At 51.9% G+C, this 20,550-nt stretch overlaps 1 protein-coding gene across 1 annotated transcript in view; it reads right to left on the bottom strand.

Annotated features, from left to right (window-relative positions):
* The window catches only part of PKP1 (plakophilin 1), a 51,345-nt gene extending 33,073 nt beyond the window's left edge, over nt 1-18,272 (bottom strand). Inside the window, exons 1-2 of the mRNA XM_019821959.3 lie at nt 17,971-18,272; nt 7,352-7,458 (exon numbers count right to left, since the gene is read on the bottom strand). Of these exons, the coding sequence (XP_019677518.2) occupies nt 7,352-7,458; nt 17,971-18,172 (309 nt within the window). The 5' untranslated portion in view covers nt 18,173-18,272. The remainder of the gene's footprint in view (nt 1-7,351; nt 7,459-17,970) is intronic.
* Nucleotides 18,273-20,550: the final 2,278 nt, after the last annotated feature.

The following is a 20,550-nucleotide window of genomic DNA, read 5'->3' as shown; positions in this document are numbered from 1 at the left end:
CTCCGGCAGCCTGGCCTGCTTTTCTCTGCTTGAAGCCCGCCGTCGGAACCTACTTGCGTGTGCTCGCTGGAACCACGTTCTTATCCCTTTGCAAGTCCATGGTGTGGACATGGGAGCCATTCCCTGACTCCTCTCCCCTGAGGGAGGCCCAGGATCTGGAATATCAGAGCTTCAGGGATGGCTTCAAGATGGAGCCACTGTCTACTCCTGCTGCTGATAAACCCGAGGCCCCGCCAGGAAGGGGGGTCCCAGCAACAGCCACATGGGCAGTGATGGAGAACCCCACGTCCAGGCCGGTGCTTCCTCCTTTTCTCTACCTTATCTTTGGCCTCTGGGGAGTCCTCTCTGGCTCACCCAAACCTTGGCCAGGAGGAGGGGCCTCAGGTTTCCCTAAGAGGCTGAAATCAGCTGCGCAGGGAAATCGAGCCCTAAAGCAAGCTCCTCACTGAGCACCCAACTCAAAGGCAGCGGGAACTTCTCACACGAAAAGCAGAGCCCCTCCAGAGGACTGCAGCTTGCGAAGGAGGGCCCATCCCTCAGGGACACCCCAGATATAGGCGTTTGCCACATGCTTCTTCTCCACGGTTTAAATATAGGAGCGTCTCTGGCCCCAGCAAGGTGTCTGTGGAAACATACCACAAGCCAAGCTACTGCTCTCCACAGGGAGGGGTCCCCTGGGAGCCGGCCCTGCCAGCTCTCGCTCCCTCGCCTTATTCTCTCGGGCACATTCTGTCCCTCGGCAAGTAGGATCATTGTCTCTTCTTGTTGGGTGAGAGCCTGGGGCCCTTGTGGGACCCTCCTATCTCCCAGGGCTGAGTGGGGGTGAGTCACAGGCTGGCAGTAGGGACACTGAGTTGGCAAACACATCAATCACTCCCTCTTAGAGCAGGAGCCAGGCCTACTTGGGAGGAGGAGTCTATATCCCCTCTATCTTCCCTTCCCCTGGACTTTTCAAGAACAGAGGCCCAGCAGGCACTGCCAGAGGAGCCCGGCTGGCGTATCTGGAAAGTGGCATTCATAGTTGAGAAATGGGAGCAGGGGAGGGGGTCTAGCCTGACTTTTTAAGTCAGGGCAGTTACTAGGTGGAGCCATTGCTGTGCCCGTTTCCTCTCTGTAAAGCTCAGGTAAATGAAGTCCTACCACCTTTCCATCCTGTTGCAAGGGTTAATTAACTGCTGTTTTCCTGGTGCTTGGAGATGCTCAGATGAAAGCAGGGAGGAAGCACAGAAGCCATTATCCATCCATTGGTGGAAGTGGAGGTCTCAGCGGAAGATCTGCCCCTGCCCCCACCCCTGCTTCCAGGAAAACCATCATGTAGGCTTTGGTTATGGAGGCCTGCAGCTACTCAGACTCAGCTCTCGAGTCACACAGAACCTGAGAAGTTGGAGCTCAATGGGTCCCTGGCTAGGATCTAATCCAACTGCCTTGCCCCACGGGTGGGACAACCAAGGCCTGGAGAGGTGAAGACCGCCCCAGACCCCTCAGCGTGTCGCAGCCCAGCTGAGACTGGAATCCAGGCCTCCCCACTAGGAATCTGACATGCCATATTCACAACCCTTACTGCCTTTTGAAATAGGAATTCTCACCCACTTCAGAGATGGGCAAGCTGAGGTTCAGTCAGGTTAAGAACTTGCCTGGGTCACACAGCCAGGTAAGGGGCAGAGCCAGGATTTGTTTCCAAAGTTCATGGCCAGAGTGTAAGGATTTTCCTTCATACCTGGCTGTTTTTGGGAACGGACTGCGTTAACTGTGGATTGGTAGAGATGATCTCTTTCTCTGCGTCAAGGGCAAGGATCCTATCCTGTTTCTTTCTGGCAGGTCCTCTGTAGTACCTGGCCCAGAGCCCTGCCTTGGCCCAGCCACATGGCTAACTGGGGAATACTGTGTTTGAGTTTCTCATGCCCTGTGGAAGCTTCATACAACCCCAGCCCTCTCACCTGTAAAAGAGGGCCACCCAGGGGGCTTCGGGCTTGAGGTGGGCAGGGTCAGTTCTTCTCAGGGTGAGGGTCCCTAGCGTGTTGCCCATAAAACTCTGTCATGGATAGATTATCAACTACTGACATGTCAGTTAGGCAAATTCAGCTGAGAAAGACTTGCTAGTGAATATTGGATTAATTTTCCCTGGTTGTACTCCGGGGGATTCTCACTCTCAGGAGCACTGGCCTCGATTTAACTGAGCACAGTTGAGTGATTCAATATGGCGGTCCTCAAGGCATCTCTAGCCCAGACCTCCTGGCTGATGATGCTTGGCACGGCTTCTCTCTTCTGCGAATCAGCTCCTGGGCAGGATGGTCTAGTTCAACCCACAACCAAAGAACATTTCACTTGATGTGACTCCCAGAACACTTGAAGCTAAAGATGCGCTTCCTGATTTATAAGCAGGAAAACGTCTTCAAGTTGGAGCTGATAGAGAAGGATCAGAGAAGGAGATTGTTGTCTTAATCCAGAAACATTCTCTGGAAATCAAAATTGTGCACTTGCCTCAGCTTCATCTAGGACAAACCCCATTTACAGCTTGGGAATGGAAGGGCTGGGCCTTCCAGTGCCTCAAGCTCTCTGCCCCTCTTCATTCTGGTCTCAGCTGACCCAGAGGAAGGTATTCAAGGGACCCATTCTGAGGACCCCTCACAGGAGTCAAACAGCTTCCATGTTCTCACCAGAGGCGGCTATGGCCTGACATAATTATGTTTGGGCCCTGGCCTAGGAGAGGAGCCCTTTAAGTGAGGCTTGTTTTTATTACAAGGAGTGTGTGGGAAGATACCCTGACCCAGGGTTGCCAGATTTGGCAAATAAAAGTACAAGATCTGAATTTCAGGTAAACAACAAATAATCTTTTAGTATAAATATGTCCCAACTATTGTATTTCATTGCATTTTATTTGGTATCCCTGCCCTGACCCTATTAACCCTTACAGCTGAGTGAATTCTGCTTGAGTTTAGGAAGGGAAAAAATGGCCGCTCTCCTGCTTCTTTTGAGCTAGGCTGACTCCTCAAGGAAAGAGCAGGTTTGGTTGGAGGACAGGAGGAGGGAGGAAATTAAGGGATCCAAACTCACAGATCTCTTGCAGGTCCCTACAACATGGTCGTGGTGTTAAAATATTGAGATGCAAAACCAAACGAAACCAAACAAAAACCCCATATAAAAAGACCATCCAAAGTCTGAAGTAATGAAAACAAAACGGCATTAGATTAGGAGTTAGGAGGCCAGGGGTCTAGTCTGCTGTTGCATCAACCAGCTGTGTGACCCTCGATGAGTCTTATATCCTCTCCGGGCCTGGGTATCCTCAGTTGTAAAGCGTAAACCTCATTGGGGCCCTAATATTTCACTAGTCTGGTTCTGAGAACTGGAGCAGAATAGCAGAGCCTGTTTACCTGAGAAACTGAGCAGTAAGGATAAGAACTGCCCCATCCTTTGGCCCATCTCACCCAGCTCCTCCTTCTCCCTGAGGTTGCGACCCTGGGGCTCCTGCTGTCCTCTGGAAGGTACATGTCTCTGAAGGAGGAAGAGGTTGGAGTGGCCAGCAGAGTATTGTCTGGACCAACGACTTTCTTTGGATCAATCTTTTTCTTTTCCTTGATGCTTTTTGTGCGTCTCACTAACTTAATGTTTTAAGTCCTATTTTATTATAAGACTCCCTCTGTTCAATGTTCTTAATTTGCAATATCAGCGACCCTAGATTCCAAGTGGTACAACTATATATTATATATAAATTATAATTTACATATATACTTAAATTAGAAGGCTATGGCTGATATAGGGGCGCCTGGGTGGCTCAGTCGGTGAAAGCGTCCGACTTCTGCTCAGGTCATGATCTCACTGTTAGTGGGTTCGAGCCCCGTGTCGGGCTCTGTGCTGACAGCTTGGAGCCTGGGGCCTGCTTCGGATTTTGTGCCTCCCTCTCTCTGCCCCTCCCCTGCTCGTGCTCTGTCTCTGTCTCTCTCTCTCTCAAAAAGAAATAAACATTAAAATAAATTTTCTTAAATAAAAAATAAAGAAGGCCATGGCTGATAAAGAATATAAGGTAAATCAGAGGGTAACACCACTGTTTTTTAAATATTTTTAGAACTTTCATTTTGGAATGGGCTGCAGATCCTTTGCATATTTAAATAAAATACATGCTTCATGGGGACAGGTCTTTGTTAACTGAAGTTCATGTGGTATTTGTAATTGGAACACCCGACTCATAAACCCTCTCCCTTGCCTGGGGCCCTGATACTCAGGGTAAGCAGCGCAGCCTCAAAGCAAATGGCACAAAACCTGGAACTCCAAGAAGACGGTGCCCCCAGATTCCCGTGGAAAAGCAGCCTCCAGCCCTCTCTGCATAAGGAGTGAGGAGTGAGGTGCTCAAAGTGGTTAATACTGTTTCCGGTCAAACCCAGGCCATGCATGACAAGAAAGAAACGAGACTGGTTTTCTCATATGGCTCCTAAAAGGACACTGACAGTTGTATTTTCTTTTTAAATCTAGAAAAATCTAAAACAGGTATCTGGGGATCTTTTGAGCAATGGCAGAACTGCCGCAATATTCCGGGATATTCCAGGATTCAACTTGTCTTTTGACCTCCATGCTTCTCCCAACTCGACTGCAAGTTCACTGAGGCCGAAGGCAGATGAATCTCTTCGTCTGTGTGTCCGCAGCGCGCCCAGCTCCCTGCCCCGCCCTGGAGTTGCTCAATACGAGTTGGCTGACGGAGGGAACGTGAAGTATATGCAGGGAACAGTCCTTCGGCAGCTTTCAGAAACTGCCAAAACCCGCTGACGAGGCTTGTACCGACCCACCGCACCTCACCCTGCTCCCCTCACTCCCTGCTTTCTGCCACCATATTGGTTTCACCAAAAGAAAGGAGAGGAAATCGTGGTGAGATTATCTCACCACCACAGACCTGTATTACCTTTTGTCCCTCTCTCCTTCTTAAGTCCTGGCCCTGTTTGGTTTTGCCCAGTCCTTGGCTGATTATATGCCTGGCTCCAATATCAATTATTCCATTTCCTCCCTTCCTCACCCCCTCCTTCTGCCAAATCCTCATGTGTGCTCAGCTCTTCGCCGTTCCCATAGCCCCTCCTGAACTGAGAGGAGACAGGACGTGCCTCAGCAGCTGCCCTGACATGAGTCATGTCTGAAGTACCGCCAGCGAAGACGGAGCGAGAAGGGTTGGGCCTTAGGGTGCGGGAAAGGGAAGGAATTTTAATGGATTGTCAGAAAATAGGTGCGGGGAGGGGCGGGGCTGGTTTGGGAGCATCAGGAGCTGCTGAGATTGCTGAAGATTGAGTTGATTAGCCAGAAGAAATGCCCAACATGGGCCGTGTGGAGAATTCTTTTTTTTTTTTTTTTAAAGAAACACCTCTGAAAGAGTTCCTTTGCGGTTCTTGGTGACAAATTTCCATGTGTAATGACCCCACACTGCCCATCTGATAACACTTCCCCGTTACTGTAACACCAACCTGTGGGTGAAGTACACACACAGATAGCTTTGTTCCCACTTTACAGATGAGAAAACTGATACTCAGAGAAGTTAAGAGGTTTATCCAAAGTCACAGAGCCACGGGAGTAGCAGAAGCCAGGCTAGAAGCTAAGCTTTCTAGGCTCTGAGGTGTAACAAAATATACGTGACGATGTGTAACATCTATCCTGTCAGCATGATTATTCATTCTGACTACTAGTCTCCTCCAGTGATCTGCCTTCCCTGGGTCTCATATAATCCTTTATACTGCATTACTAAGTCATTTTCTCTAAGTCAGATTCTGTCTGGTCATCACTCTTGGTGTCAGAGCACTTGATTCACATCTGAGCCTTGATCTGCCGGCTTATGGGCTCAGTCAACTGTCCATATGTTGCTCTGAGGGTATCAATTGACATCAAAAACTCAGGAAAAAAATGGGAGGGAAATACATTTGCAGGAAACCTAGTTAACGCCTCCCTTTAGTCCCTAACCTGTAACATGCAAGAAAGACAAATACTCCACAATTAGCCCCAGCAAGAACTTAGGAAGGGAGGATCACACTGACAATAAAAAGAACACCCAACTCGTAAACCCTCTTCCTTGCCCGGGACCCTGACACTCAGGGGTGACATCTGTAAGCAATGTGACCTCAAAGCAAATAGCACTGAAACCTGGAGCTCCAAGAAGACAGTGAGTGCCCCAGATTCCCATGGAAAGGCAGTCTTTAGCCCCATCTGCATAATGCCTCACAAAAGAATTCCCAAGAACCATACAGGCTAATGTTAAAATTAGCAAAAATAAATGAAAGTCATAGAATTTGGAAACAGGGAGAAAACTTGGGTGTCACTTAGCCCAATACCCCTGATTTGGGAGTTGAAGAGAGCGCCAACGTTGGTTTGTATGGTTGAACCAGAGCATTTACCACAGACCTTGGTGCAGAGGTAGGGCTAAATAAATATTTGTTCAGTGATGGATGGATGGATGGGCATAGTGATTTCTTTGAAATCACAAAGAAAGACAGTGACAGGGCCAAGATTAGAGGATCTAGAATAATCTCTACCTGTGTTCGTTTTAAAACTGACCTGAAGACTAATTATCATCAGTTTTTTTTTTTCCACGCACATTATTTCATTGAATCCTGATGATAACCTCACGAGGACGACTTTGTTATATCCATTTTATATGTGAAGAAACTGAGGCCCAGAGGTAGAATTATCTTGCCCAGGGCCACATGTTCAGTGAGTAGCAGAGCTCCGATTTGAATCCAGATGTATCCAACTTATCCAATCCAGACACTCCACACCCAACTTAGGGCTCGAACTCATGACCCTGAGATCAAGAGTTGCATGCTCCACCAACTGAGCCGGCCAGGCGCCCCTGTCCAACTTATAAACTCAAGCAATGCTCCATTCCAGCATGTGCCCTCTTATCCAAGAGTCACTGCAGGGGACATGCTCTCCTAGCCCCAGGAGACTTCTAGAGCATTCTCCTTGGCCATCAGCACATATTGAGCAGAGAGGTCCCTTCAGGAGTTTCCTAGCAACATTTAAGTTAATCCACAAATGGACCTCAAGAATTCAAACTTCTCTCAAATCCATGATCATATCAGACATTTTGAAAAACGGACTTAAAAATATGCTGTTCTCTTTATGCTTTTTCTACAATGTTCTCATGTGGGACATTTGGAAATATCCAATCAGCCCAAACAGGAGCCTGCACTAACAGCCATCTATGAAATAATGACCAAGCAAATGGACCTGGTCCTGGTTGGCGGGCCTCACCTCATGGACCAAAGCAGCCCCCTTCCACCCTGTATCACTCTTCTCGGCAACCAATGCAGGTTTGCTCCGCCATAAACCCTAAACCACTCCCCAGCACCCCAGGTCTTTTTGAACGCACGCAGCTCCTTACCGGATAACCCCATGAGCCATTCCCCGCCTGGAACTTGGAATAGTAGCTGCTCCGGCTGGTGGTCCCATAGTTGTTGTAATTGTCGGCCAAGCCATCATACATGGAACCTTGAGGACAAAGGCAGGGCGTTAGGACAGTGATGGCCACGCTCTTCACTCGCCTCTCCTCCCCACAGCGTCGCCTCTGTATCCAGGTACACCATACCCCATGGAGGAGACCAGGTGTGAGCTCTTGAAGGAGCAGGATAGGAAATGTATCATCTACTTGCCTTCTCCGTCTCTCCACTCTACCTCCTCCACAGCCAGGGCCGAGGAAGGGCCCAGGCAGACTGCGGCGGGGACAGCTCTGCAAACCAGCTGAGCCCTTCCTGGGCTGACTAAATGTCTCCCTGGGCTTGGGGTGACTTGACACCTACAGGTCAGGAGTTGGCCCGGAGGGCCTCGGAGCACCGCCATTCCATTCAAGGGAATCACGACTCCGTGTTCCACAAGGATAAGCTTCCCACTGGGGGAAGCCTGGCACGATCTCAGCATTCCAGGTCCAGAGTCCCAAGGTCAGGGCCACAGAGCCGTGAGGGCTGATTAGAGGCCAATTCAGGGCAGGACTCTTGTTTCAAACGTCAGCCCGGCCCCCAAGAGTGACGAGGTGATCTTTTGTCCTTTCCTTCATCCTCTAGGTGCTCCAGATGGTGAAGTGGGGAGGGTGGCCATCAACCTCAAAGGCCCCAGTGAGGATTAATTAATGTTTTCGGAGTGCTTGGAGACCCACAAATGATAGGCTCCACGAGAGGATAGAGTGTCATTAGGGTTATTAGCGGCAAAATGGCTTTGAATCACAGAAATCGGAACTGGGTTTTGGGCTGCTGGTAGGGCTACCTTCCCTTCTCCCCTTCACCAGATGGCAAGTGGCCTCCAAAGGATCGTCCCAACACTGCAAAAGCTAGTCTGTCCGCTGTCTCACTGTCCTTGAAACACGGCTGACCATGACATGGCCATGACTTTGCTCATACCGTGTCCCTTGCGGAGTCTGCCTTCCCCTATCAGTCACAACATTCAGATCTCACCTATTTTTCAAGGCCAAGCTCACGACCTCACCCTTTTGCGGAAGCCTCTTCTGACCAACCCTGCCCGAGGCAATCTCTTCTATCTCTAAACACACAGGGCCCTGCTGTCTGTACCCTGACTCACATTACTGTCCCATTCCCTACACTGGGACCTGCATGAGGGAAAAGTCATGGCGGTATGGTCTGGACATCCAGAGCAAGGCTTGCCCCACACTCTTATTAGATGATGAGCCCTCTGGGAAAAAAGGAAGGTGGGATCCAGTGACAGCCTCCTAAGGGGGAGGGCCACTTCTTTTCTCTGAAGTGATGGTCAGACTCCAGCATCTGAAACCTTGTCTAGGGGGAAGGGTTTGACAGTGATCTTCCCCAGCCAGATTAGCTCCTTCCCCATCCACCATACCCACTCAGACTCCCAAATCTTTTGGGGATGGTGGGGGGACTGGAGTATCTGGGCTGAGGGCAGATGGAAGAGCAGAGGGGCAGCTTTGGAATGTGGCAGGCATCTCTGCGTGGTGCCACCTCCTCTGTCGAAAGCCAGCCAGATGACCACCCCATAGCACACAGAAGGGGCACTGCCCCTGATTACCACTCCCCCATCATGGAGGACCAATAGGCCATTAAGGTTACTGGCTGTGGCAGAGACAGTTTGCCCTGGGAGCCTACAGGTGTTGACCTTGGTATTGGCTCTGACATTTGGGCAAGTCACTAGCTCTCCCTGGACCTCAGCTTCTTCTGTAAAAAGAAGGGGTTGGCTTCTATACACCCTAAAGGCCGCATACAGCTCCAGTGTTCCATGACTGTATGATTATAGTAACCCATGCCCCATGGCATTCAGAGAAGCTTGTAAGGAAGATGGGGAGACATCAAAGGCTACACCAGCACCTCCTTTGCTGCCTGCCTCAGGTCCTCCCAGAGGTGTCCTGCAGGCCCAGGCCTGACTCCTGACGGGGACTCTCCCTGAGCCTCTGACCTACTGTAAGCTCCTCTATTGAGCATACACAGCTTGTTCCTCTCCCTTTCTCAGGAAGCTGCACCCCCTGCCCCCCGAAAGGCTGCCTTTGTTAGGAGGAGTCTGGAAGCAATCTCATGGGCTCAGACGCCCAGAAGCAGCTTACACCAGGGAAGAGGGTGCAGCCAGGACCCTAGGCATGCATGGTCAGGCCCCAGGGCAGCTGACAGCAGGTCTCGTCTGACTCTCCTCCATACGGCCTACTTCTATCATCCCTTCCAGGGTTTGGCAGGCCAGCGTTCACTTGGCTGTTGCCCCATGAGCAGGGATCTCTCATCCAAGGGCAGGTGTGGGTCAGCCAGCTGCTGTCAGATGGAAAATTTGGGGTGGCGATGGAGAGTTCTATGGAGCCCCAGGGAGGCCTTCTGCTAGGGAAGGCATCCCCGGGAGGCTCAGTGGAGGCCAGGCTCCCATGGGGCCTCTACTCTTTCTCAAAAGGGAATCTGTCAGCAGTGACATCACTCACCCTCTCGGTCATCAGATGAAGCATCTTTTCCCTCTATGCCCTGCACCTGCCTGCCTCCCTCTCACATAAACTTCTCCATGTGGGAGGTAGGGAGTTCTCTGTCATGGAGGCAGGGGTGAATAGGACCTCTGGAATGTCCTATAACTCCAAAGCCAGTCCCTGTGTCCTAGTGGTGACTTTAGTGATGGCAGGTGTGGGCTATAGCACTCCCTACTGGTGGGGCCAAGGTCTCCAGGTCCTTCCAGGTGGCTCCTGAAGGCACCCCCTAAGATCTGTCTGCAACTGGGGGTCAGATCACTTGACTCCCACCTTAAGATGCTTTGCTTGGCTTCCTTGTGAGAACGAGGCTGCCATCACAACAGCCAGTGCTGCTTCTCTGGCAGAAAGGTAGCTGCACTTGGGGGCCAAGGTTCTGACGTAAAGGAGGAGTCCAGAGAACTTGCCTACCTGAAGTCACACTCTGTATTGTGCCCGATGACCAATGAGGTGCAGGAAGGAGGTGAGCTCTGTTCGTAAGAGCGCTGCTCCCCTCTCCTGACCCTAGGGTGTCTGGCTGGTACACACTGCCTTTGGAAAGTCAGGCTCAACACCAAGAACATGGGGGTTCTCAATGACAGTAACAGTAATAGCTCTGAAAGCTTTCCCTTCTCCATCTAGTCCTCTGACTTCTCCAGAACTCATTTCTAAGAAGCCTTTCCTGATTAACTCTACCTGGTCCCATGACCCTGGTTGACTGCCTCCTTGGAATAAGGGCACGGAAAGGTGTAATCAGTTCTCCATCTCATGACTGTGCCAGTGTCCATCGTCATGTACTTTGGGCACTCACTGAGGCAAGAATTGGGTCTCTTCTTTCCCTGGGATCTTGGGCACAGGGCGTGGCTCTGGGCGGGGCTGGGCCGAACCTGGACTGAGCTGGCCCTTTTTGTCAACCAGTTCTCCTTACCCACCCCTCATGGTGGAGGTGCTTAGATTTCTGGTGCCTAGAGGCTCCACATCCCCCAAATTGCAGCATGGGATCAGGGTCCTTGAAGGCTTACCCAACCAGGCCCTCCTCCCACCCAAAGAGGTCCCTGGGGGCAGTGGGGGGGTGGGGTTTGCTCGCTAATCCAGGAAGACAGAGGGTCTGAGAACAGCTTTAGAACAGGCACAGCCACCTCCTTGAGGAGGATTCTTGGTGTCAGGAGTGGTATGGGGAGGTGATCCCAGCACCCAGCTCACCCCACAGAATCACCCCTACTCTTGTATCTGAGTGCTTGCATTCCCACTGTTTTCTCTAGAAGGGCACACACGCCGTAAACAAAGATGGTGGCTTCTCAGTAAAGCCAGCTGCCGGCTCAACTTGTGCATTGTCCCCAGGAGACAACCCACCCACAGAACCCCAAGGTCAAAGAGCAGATGTCTCAGAGAATGTATCGCTTTCTTCGGCATACGAGCAATTCCAGCGGCTCTGTCCACACAGCTTGTCTCAGCTTGTGTCAGTGTTTCAGGGCGTAAAGCCCTCTCAGAAAACCTACCACTCACACCATCAGCGTCCCTGGATGCTGCTTCCCTTTGGTGCCTGAGATGATTATCTGATTCTGTCTTGTGTCATAGGGGCAACCCAAGCTTTCTCGCCTACCGAAGCTTTGAAAAGAGAGGCAGCTTCTTTGTTAGGATATATGGACTTCTCTCTCCAATGAGGACAGGCAAACCTTTGCAGGGATGACTCATCCTTTTCCACCTCCAAGCTTTCAAATAGGTCACACCCACCGCACCTGAAACATTCTTTCTCTTCTTCTCAGCCAAACCCTCTCCCTGCGTTCAAAACCTTGCACCAAAATCAACTTCTCCTACAGGTGACCCCACCCAGTGCTCTGGGCACTCCAAAGTGCACTCGGCTCATGGCACTCTGGCGTAACCATGCCAGCTTTCTGTCCAACTGTTCTACTCACTCCGCACTGGTTTGTGTGTTCCTTGGAGTGTGGCTTCTGTACATTGTGTGGGTATGTGGGTACGTGGGCGTGTGTGTGTGTGTGTGTGTGTGTGTGCACGCGTGGGCACCTATGGGCCCTTCTCCCAGAAAGCAGGCTCTAGATGTCCCCAGTTAGGCTGGGAACTCCCTGAAGTGAGAGATCTCCTGCTTGTACTAGATCACCACCCCACTCCTGACCCCAGGACCAGGGTCTACCTGGAGAAGGCACTCATGATCAACAGGCTGCCCTTAGGGACAGAGGTCATCTGAAACCTCTCTCCTCCACCCCTCCACGCCCCCCCCCGCCCCAGATCCCTCTCCCTTGCTAGTCAGGAAGGTTTGTCCCACAGCACACAGCCCTAGATGTAGATCTACGGTTCGATTTGTGTCCCTTAAGGTCGGTCGATGTCTCTTCTGGCTTCTACCCTGTAAAGTCCATCTGTTCCTCAGCACAGAACCCTTGAGAAAGGAAGCAGCTCCTTACCTTCCAGCCCTGACAACGTCTTTCTCTCACCCCCTGAAGTCTCTTCCACCGGTGGTGCTCCGTCAGGCTAGGCCCATAGCAAGAGGAATTTAAATGAGAGAATAAGAAATGCCAGAAGATACTTCTAGCACGATCTCCCCCAGAGATGTTCAAGATTGGGCAGTTTGGACTGTGCCCATGTGAACGTTCAGGTGCCCAAGGGAGGGGAATGGCCAGACACCCTCCCATTTCTTTCTGCCAGGGCCAGCTGGGAGCACTCTGGATGTACATCTCCTATCTGGATGCTTTCACGAGCCTGAGGTGGGCAGAGAGTTCAGCACAACTGCACCAGGCACTTTGGCATGGTTCTTACTCTTCTTCTGGGCATGTGTACAGAGCAGAGATGCTGCTACAGCCTGTGTCTGCTCCTCTCTCTCACTAGCACATCTGCTTCTCTTTCTGATCATCTGTTCCTGGCCACCACTAAACCCAAGGATAGGGCAGAGAGTGGGAGCATCTTGTAGGGACAGGACTGGCACAGAGGGCAGGACAGTGGTCTAGTGTGGGCAAAGGTCAGAACAGGACTCAGCCGCCTGGCTGGGGATCCAGACTAAAAACTTGTCTTCAGCCATTACCATGTTAGGTGTCTAGGTGTCTATCCATCCGTGTGTGTGTGTGTGTGTGTGTGTGTGTGTGTGTGTGTGCATCCCATGGGGCTGATCTTCATGCTGAATCTAAGTGTGAGTGAACGATGGGGACCGGAACAATCATTCCGTAACTTTGTTGCCCATCAGAATTGCCGGGGAACCTTTCAGAGTCCTGATGCCCACACTGTCCCCCATGCTCACTAAATCAGAATCTCTGAGGGTGGGACTCAAACATTTGCATTTTTTAAAATCCCCAGGTGATTTCGATGCAGAGGCAGGTTTGAGAGCAGCGGACTGGATGGCTTTTGGTATGTCAGGGTGTTTACAAGAGGGAAACCGTGAGTGACACACGGTGAGGAGAGGAGCCTTTTTGCAGGACAGCTGCAGCTGGTTTGGGGGGATGGCCTGCAGAGGTAGGGAGTGACACCACCTATTTCCAAAGACTGTTACCCATCATGGCACATGTTGGAAATGATCTAATCCAATCTCTTACAGTTGCAGAGACCCAGAGAGAGGCAGTGACTTGCCCGAGATCACACAGCAGTCGGCAATCCATCCAAGTAGAACTCAGATCTCCTGACACCAGGCTGGACTCTTGCCCTAGCACGAACTGCAAGGTGGTGTGTGCGTGTGTGCATGTGTGTGTGTGTGTGTGTGTGTGCATGTACACACATGTGTATGTGCATGGGTGTGGGGTATTCGTGGGTATATGTGTATGCACACATGTGTGGTGTGTGCCTACAGAGAACTTCACATGAAGATATCTAACATTCTGCCATCTTACTTTGTCCAAACGTCACACACCTTCTAGCGGTCATACCTCATGGCAGGGGTAGTTGCCAGATTTTTAGGTCCGGAACAATTGGCTTCTTGATATTTACAATTTGGTGTGTGGGGAGAAACACTGATTTCTATATTTTTTTAACCTCTGCCAACGAGCTTCGCAAAGGAGCAGGCTCCAGGGAAACCACATTTGCCATGAAACATTCTGGAATACTTGGCATTTTTGCATGTGTTGTAACAGGCAAACGGAAAGTCTGGTAAAACCTGAGCTTCAAGCCAAGATACGTTGTAAAGGAACAGGAATTGGTCCATTTGAAGTTTAATTAGGATGTTTCGCGGCTGGAATAAGCTGAAGCCCAGACACCCTTCACTCGCTCCCGTGCCAGCTTCAGTCCCAAGAAAACAACCCCAGCAGTGATGCCTGTTTATGGTCTGCGGTCAGGAACAGACAACTTTCAAGAGGGTAGAATGAGCAGACCCTCCCCCAGGCAGAGGCTTATGCTGAGACACAGCCAAATGCAAATACAGAAGTGCCAACAAACCTCCACCTGGACACCCCACGGCCACCAAGCCAGCACAAGCCTGCCCCCTGGGAGCTCCTCGAGTAGCAACTGCCCAGTGAGGGGTAGATGCAGGATGATGAAGGAGCGGGGTGGACAGACACCTCCCCTAGCCTAAGGTCGCCCCAACCCTATCTCTGATCAGGGAGAAATTCAGGTTTGGCCATGTTAAATAGGAAATGGTACTTGGGAGAAGAAAGGAGAAAATTGAAAGTAAAAATCACAGATGTCTAAGCAGGTAGTGAGACACACAAGAATGACCGGCTAGTCTTGGGACTTGCCTGGAAGGAGAAGGGATGTGGAACAGAAAGGTAGTGTCATTAAACTTGGTGTGTGATGAGTATTCATGGCAGAGGCAGTGGTGTGTGTGTGTGTGTGTGTGTGTGTGTGTGTGTGTGTGTGTTGAAGTTGGATCAAATGAGATGTGGGTTAAGTTTTAGGAAGAGATACCAAGTGAAGTTCTAAAGAACCTGAATGTAGGGGGGCGCCTGGGTGGCTTAGTCGGTAAGCGTCTGACTTCAGCTCAGGTCATGATCTCACGGTTCGTGAGTTCGAGCCCCGCATCGGGCTCTGGGCTGATAGCTCAGAGCCTGGAGCCTGCTTCTGATTCTGTGTCTCCCTCTCTCTCTGCTCCTCCCCCACTCACACTCTCTCTCTCAAAAATAAATAAACATTAAAAAAATTTTTTTAAAGAACCTGAATGTGGAAAAGTTTCCCTCCAAGCTGCCTAACCAGTGCAATAGCCCTTGACCCCCAGACAGGGCAGTTCATGATCAGCACCTGCAAGGCCTTTCCCACCTCAGGCAGGTCAAGTTTCCCTAGCAGACATCCTTGGCTGAGCAGCCCCATCCCCTGGGTTTCCTCCCGCTTCCCACACAGTCTGAGAAGACACCCTGATGCATTCAAGCACGCTCTGGAAGCACAGGAGAGTAATACTTAGTGGCCAGTTCACACGAAGACCCACACTGGCAGGCAGGTTCAGAGCAGTCTCCTTCTGCAGGGTCTCATGACACCAGGGCCCTCGCCTCCCTCCCTGGGGACCACAACGAGGCATCTGTCTCATCTGCTGTGTTTGGGGGACGGCATGGGTGGAAATGGGTATTGTGTGGCAGGCTCCTTCCACAGGACTCCTTTTTCATGGGTGGCTCAATTTCCCCCTCACCGACAAGACAGAAGAGAACCCTAGTGGGGAGGACTCTGGGGAAAAGCTGGCTCTATTACCAGAAACACCACTGGCCGATTCCTGGCTGTCCCTCATGGCATACAAGGGGTGGCGGCTCCCCGCCAGGCAACCTGTGAGGTGTGGCTGGCCTTCCTTGGAGCGGCTGTTCTTAACCAGAGGAGCCCCGGTGGGATTCAGGGGTCCTAACAGAACCAAACACCCTAGAGAATTCGACTCTTCTCTCTTGAAGAGTGTCCAGTGTGTCCAGCAGGGTGAAGGCAAGGCCCTGGGGTATGGTCCTTCTACAACTGCCAACTTGCCCCTCCCAGCAGTCACAGCAGGTGCAGGGGATATAAACCAACACAAAAGGAGGGAGCAAAGGTAGTAGGAATGGCCACTGGGCACATAGGGAACGCTTGGGCGGTTCTGATGACGAGAAGGGGGAAATCTGATGAAAACAAAGCCAGATAAACCAGAAACACCAGCTCCAAGTGATCTAACCGCCTCTTCCACCTAGGATGCTGCTGGGGAAACTAGCCCTTGTGGGAACCTCGCCAGAGATGAGGGTAGAGGGGACACACCTTCTGGGTCAGTCCTTAGAGAGGCCTATTTCTGGAAAGATACGCATTAGCCAAGGAAGTCAACTGTCACCTGGCTGAAGCCCCCTGGAGGACCTCGGGATGGAGAGAATGAGATCCCACTGGATAGATGTTACCCACAAAGGTCAAGGCCAGAAACAGAGCACTGCATGATGACAGACACTCGCTGGCATCCCTGCAGGTGGGAAGAAGAACGGGTGTTTAGAGCACCTGGCATTTTTGCGATTTTCTTGGGATGGCGTGGGAGTGGAAAGGGATAGGTGACTCTTATGCAGAGAAGAGAGTAGGTTGCCTTGAGCTGTGACTGGACCGTGGCCAGAAATGGGGACACTTTTTTGTTTTTTTAATCTCGAACCTACTTCCAAAAAAGGCTAGTATGCAGCTATCAAACCATAAATGAAAGAGACGGAGGCAAATGCTCTGGAGTCTGCATGACCTTGAGTGGAAGTCTGGCAGGAGAGGAACCAGGAGTCCAGGCCAGGGCAAAGGGCACACTGAGCAGCAAAGACCTTTAGGTTCGGGGTACAGGGAAGTCCTCAGCCAGCCATTTTCTCTCCCTCAGCTCTACACGGGGGCCACTCAGGAATGAGAGAGACAGGCAGAGAGAAAAAGCTAGAGGTAGGAAATGTGAGCTGGTGCGTGCGTGTGTGCGTGTGTGTGTGGTGGGAGGTGGGCAGGGGTCTGTCTCCTTTGCCTCCTTCCTCTTTACTACCCCCACACCCTGTACACTCTCTTAGGGGCCACACTGCATAAATAAGTCTTGGTTGACCTGTACTGGTTTGCAGTCTGTGGAATCTTTGTCGGCACTTGTGAAATTTAGCTAAACAAATAAATAAACAGAACGATTGCTGGTTGGTGTGTAATTCTTACTGCGAACGCTTTGTATTAAAGTATCTGGCCTAAAAACTCTCCACAAATGGCCCTGTCAGATATCGTACCTTCCTTCTTGAGTTGCAGGGGGCCGATCACTTTTGCCTAGCCTCCCAGGCTTGGGGGACCTCAGCACAGGGTGAAGGGGTGGGGTCGATGGCTGGTCAGGTCCCGCACCTAAACTAAACAAGTGCTCACCCTGAGGGCTCAGCCCTGGGGGCCTTCTGGGATTCCCAGCCTTGCCAACCTCAATTCCTGCACAAGCGTCCCCCTGACACTTGTTCCTTCCTACTTAAGCCAAGTGAGGTAGGGAGAATCTGGTGGGAAAGGGAGTTTCTGCATTAGCTACTGAGGAAACAGGGCATCCCCAGAACTCCTTCCTGGTCCTCAGGGAGCCTCAGGGAGCGCGCTGGTCCTGGGGTGACCTTCCAACCAGACTTGCCTCTTCCAGGTGTGAGGCTCCCGCTAGCGTGCTGCGGCACACCACGGGCTTGTCCCTGTTCCCCGCGGCACCTCCCCGTCCCGCAGAGCCTCTCCTGAGCACCTACTGAGGTCACAGTGACTCCCTTGCCCGCCGGCAGCCACACACTGGGGAACCTGCCGGCCTGGGCGCCGGCTACCTGCCGCTGGCGCAGTGAAAAGCAAAGCCTCAAGGACAGGACGGGGAGTGAGGGGGGCACACAGCCCTGGGGAGCCCTGTGGGGCCGAGGCAGAACAAGAGAGAGGCGGGGACTGTTCCCGAGCAGTTGGGGGAAGAAAGCCTTCCCCGCTCTGGGCCTGGACAAGGGCCCGCGGGCGATCCTCAGCCTCTGCGAGCTGGCGAGACGCCCGTGGCGGTGTCCCCCGCCGCGGGAGCCCGCCTTCGCGCTCCCCAGCTTCTGGGGAGCTCGCCAGCCGGTCGCCGGCCGCCGCTCCACCTGGTCGGACGGGCCGCGCAGACCCCGCCCCCCCGCCGCCCCGGGGCGCGCGCCACCTCCTGTCCCCGCAGCCCGGACGAGGCGCGCGGGGCAGGGGCACACGGGCCGCGCCGGGCGCCGAGTCTTTACCTCGGTTGGAGTGGCTCAGGGTGGACGACTGGGAAGACTTGGACTTCTGCCGCTTGACGGTCATCATCACCTGCTCCTGCACGCGCTGCCTGCCCGACGTGCCGGTCTTCATCTTTTGGTCCGACGGCAAAGCCAGCGTCGAGTTGTCCTGGTCGGGGAAGCATTCGTAGGCCAAGGCGGTCTTGAGCGGCGAGTGGTTCATGGCGGCGGGAGGCGCGGGCCGGGCGTGCGAGAGCCGAGAGGGGCGGCGAGGTGCGGCGGGGCGGGCGGGCGGGCGGCTGCGGCTCTGCTGGCGCTCAGCGGCTCCCGAGGGCCATAGAGTGAGAGGTCCGCGTGAGGCTCCCGGCGGCGGCTCCTGGCGCCTCCACCCCGGCTCGGCTCGTCCCTCTGCTGGCACTGGCGGGGCCCGCCCTCGGTCAGACTGGATATACCACCCCTGCCCTGCACCACCCACTCCACTGGCTGCGCGCCCCCGCCAGGTGCCGAGCTGCAGGGCGCTGCCGCTGCGGGAGCGAGCGCTCTTGGGGGGGGGGGGTGGGGGGGCAGGGCCGCGAGCCCGGAGTGTGGGGCCTCGGCGTCTTCTTGCTCTCTGCTCCTTGCTCTCGCTTCCCTCCCTCGTGACGTGCGGGAGGTGAGGCCCCAGGGAGACGCCCCTCCGTCCTGTTCCTGCTCGCTCATGGAGAAAGTATGTGCTCAGCTCAGGAACCCAGGGAGACTTCTCTCGAGGAAAAAAGAGTCTTTCTTGATAAGTTCACCCCCCCCCCCCCATTCCGAGAGAGCCTGAAATCCACCTCCTGTTCTGAGGTCAGGGCAGAGACCAGCCCCTTGGGTGGTGGTCAGCTCCCAGGCTGAGGGCTGAAGCACAGCCCCTGTCTAAAGGGAGTGCTCAATCCTGTGGGAACAACCCACTCTACTCGAAAGGAAGCCAGTCGACCTGAAGGGACTGGGGTGGGGGCATGAAGCCTCAAGGACCAGACAGACTTGAGATACAAAACCACAGAATAGTACACCTGTCATGTGCGGCACGCCAGAGGAACACGCCTTGTGAACAGTGGATTCTCTCTGCAACTGAGACTTGGCCCGTAAAATGGTGCTGGCACATATTAGGGGCTCAATAAAAAATATTTTTGAATGGATGCATGAATGAAAGCTAGCCAGTTTAAGGTAAATTAAGTCTTCTTGTATCCTACCCAGAGCCTTCCTGGAAACCTGGAAAGCTGTCTGTCTCATAAAACTACCCTACTGTGGACTTACTATTCTGGGACTTCTGTGACATTCTCCTATACACCCAACTCCCTGGGACACACGCAGAGTGATGTTTCCTTCGTGTAGCCTGGTCCCAGAGACGAAGGTAGCTCATACCAGGGGAATTTGGTGTGTAACAGAAGCCGAGTATTTTAAAAACTACGTTGACAGAAATCTTTCTAAAAGGCATCACACCCTGCCTGTTCTCTGTAAGTAAAAGATGAGCATATAATTTATGCATTTCTTGATGACTCAGGATTCTCATTGTGGGCACCGATTCTGAACTCTCTAGGTGTGAAGTCCCATCAGCTGCTTGGTTTTGGGGTGTCCTTCAGCTGTGTTATGCTATCACAGCTGTCCCTTTAGACGTCCTCTGTATTTGCCACCCACAGCTCACATACTTCATTTTTAGTTTTCCCTTCTAATTTGCCACGGAAGGGGCCATCAGAGTCCAGGCTTGTTGGGAATTATATGAGAAAGGATGGCAAAGCTTGAGTGACAATCTCAGGGACGACATGAGGGTCATTTGCTCATTTCCTGAGAAGTGGGTGTGACATGCCCCTACAATTCCCCATAATGCATTCCTGGTAGTTATGTACAGAGCAGAATATCGTGAAGCAGATTACAATTTCCAGTAGAAATAGTTTTATAATTGAAGGTTGTATTCCTAAGCACTTAGCATCAAAAAAACCAGAGGTGTGACCAACAATATGTCATAGATACACGAAAGTTCAACACTCATAGACCTCTATCATCTCTTAAAATTTTTAGATTCTGCTTTGAGCCACAGACTGTCAGGGTTGGATTGATCCTTGGACATCATCCAGCCCAGGCTCCAAATTTTTCTGATGAGGAGAAGCGGTAGCTTGCCCTCAGTCACCCAGTTAATATGTGGCAAAGCTTTTGTTCCTATCAGGCCTGGTGACTCTTGGGCCACTGCTCTTCCCTCCACACTATCCAACCTCCTTTATAAAAGTCCTATAAAATGGGCATTAAAGTACAGTGCTCACCGATTATATAAGGGCCCCCAATGCATCATAAAGTGCACATGACAGCACATAAAAATACAACTCCATTGTATCATGCTTTTGGCCTATCTAAAACCTAACATGCTAGATATAATAAGTGTTAATTATGTCTTTAAATAATGATAATTTTGCTCCCTCTAAGTTGTGGAAGAGCCCTGAGGAGGTGATTGGTGCACCCTATATTGCTGTGAAAGGCCATACTTATCCCTCTGGAAGCTGAAACTGATCATCTTTAAAATTGTTTCCAGATACGAAGTTCAGTTTTTCTAGATACTTCTCTATTATTTTGATACTGACATTATTTTGA

Source organism: Felis catus, chromosome F1 (genome assembly GCF_018350175.1).
Source record: "Felis catus isolate Fca126 chromosome F1, F.catus_Fca126_mat1.0, whole genome shotgun sequence".
In the NCBI taxonomy this organism is placed as follows: Eukaryota; Metazoa; Chordata; class Mammalia; order Carnivora; family Felidae; genus Felis; species Felis catus.
The sequence above is the reverse complement of the archived record's forward strand: the minus strand, read 5'-3'. Positions and strand labels throughout refer to the sequence as shown.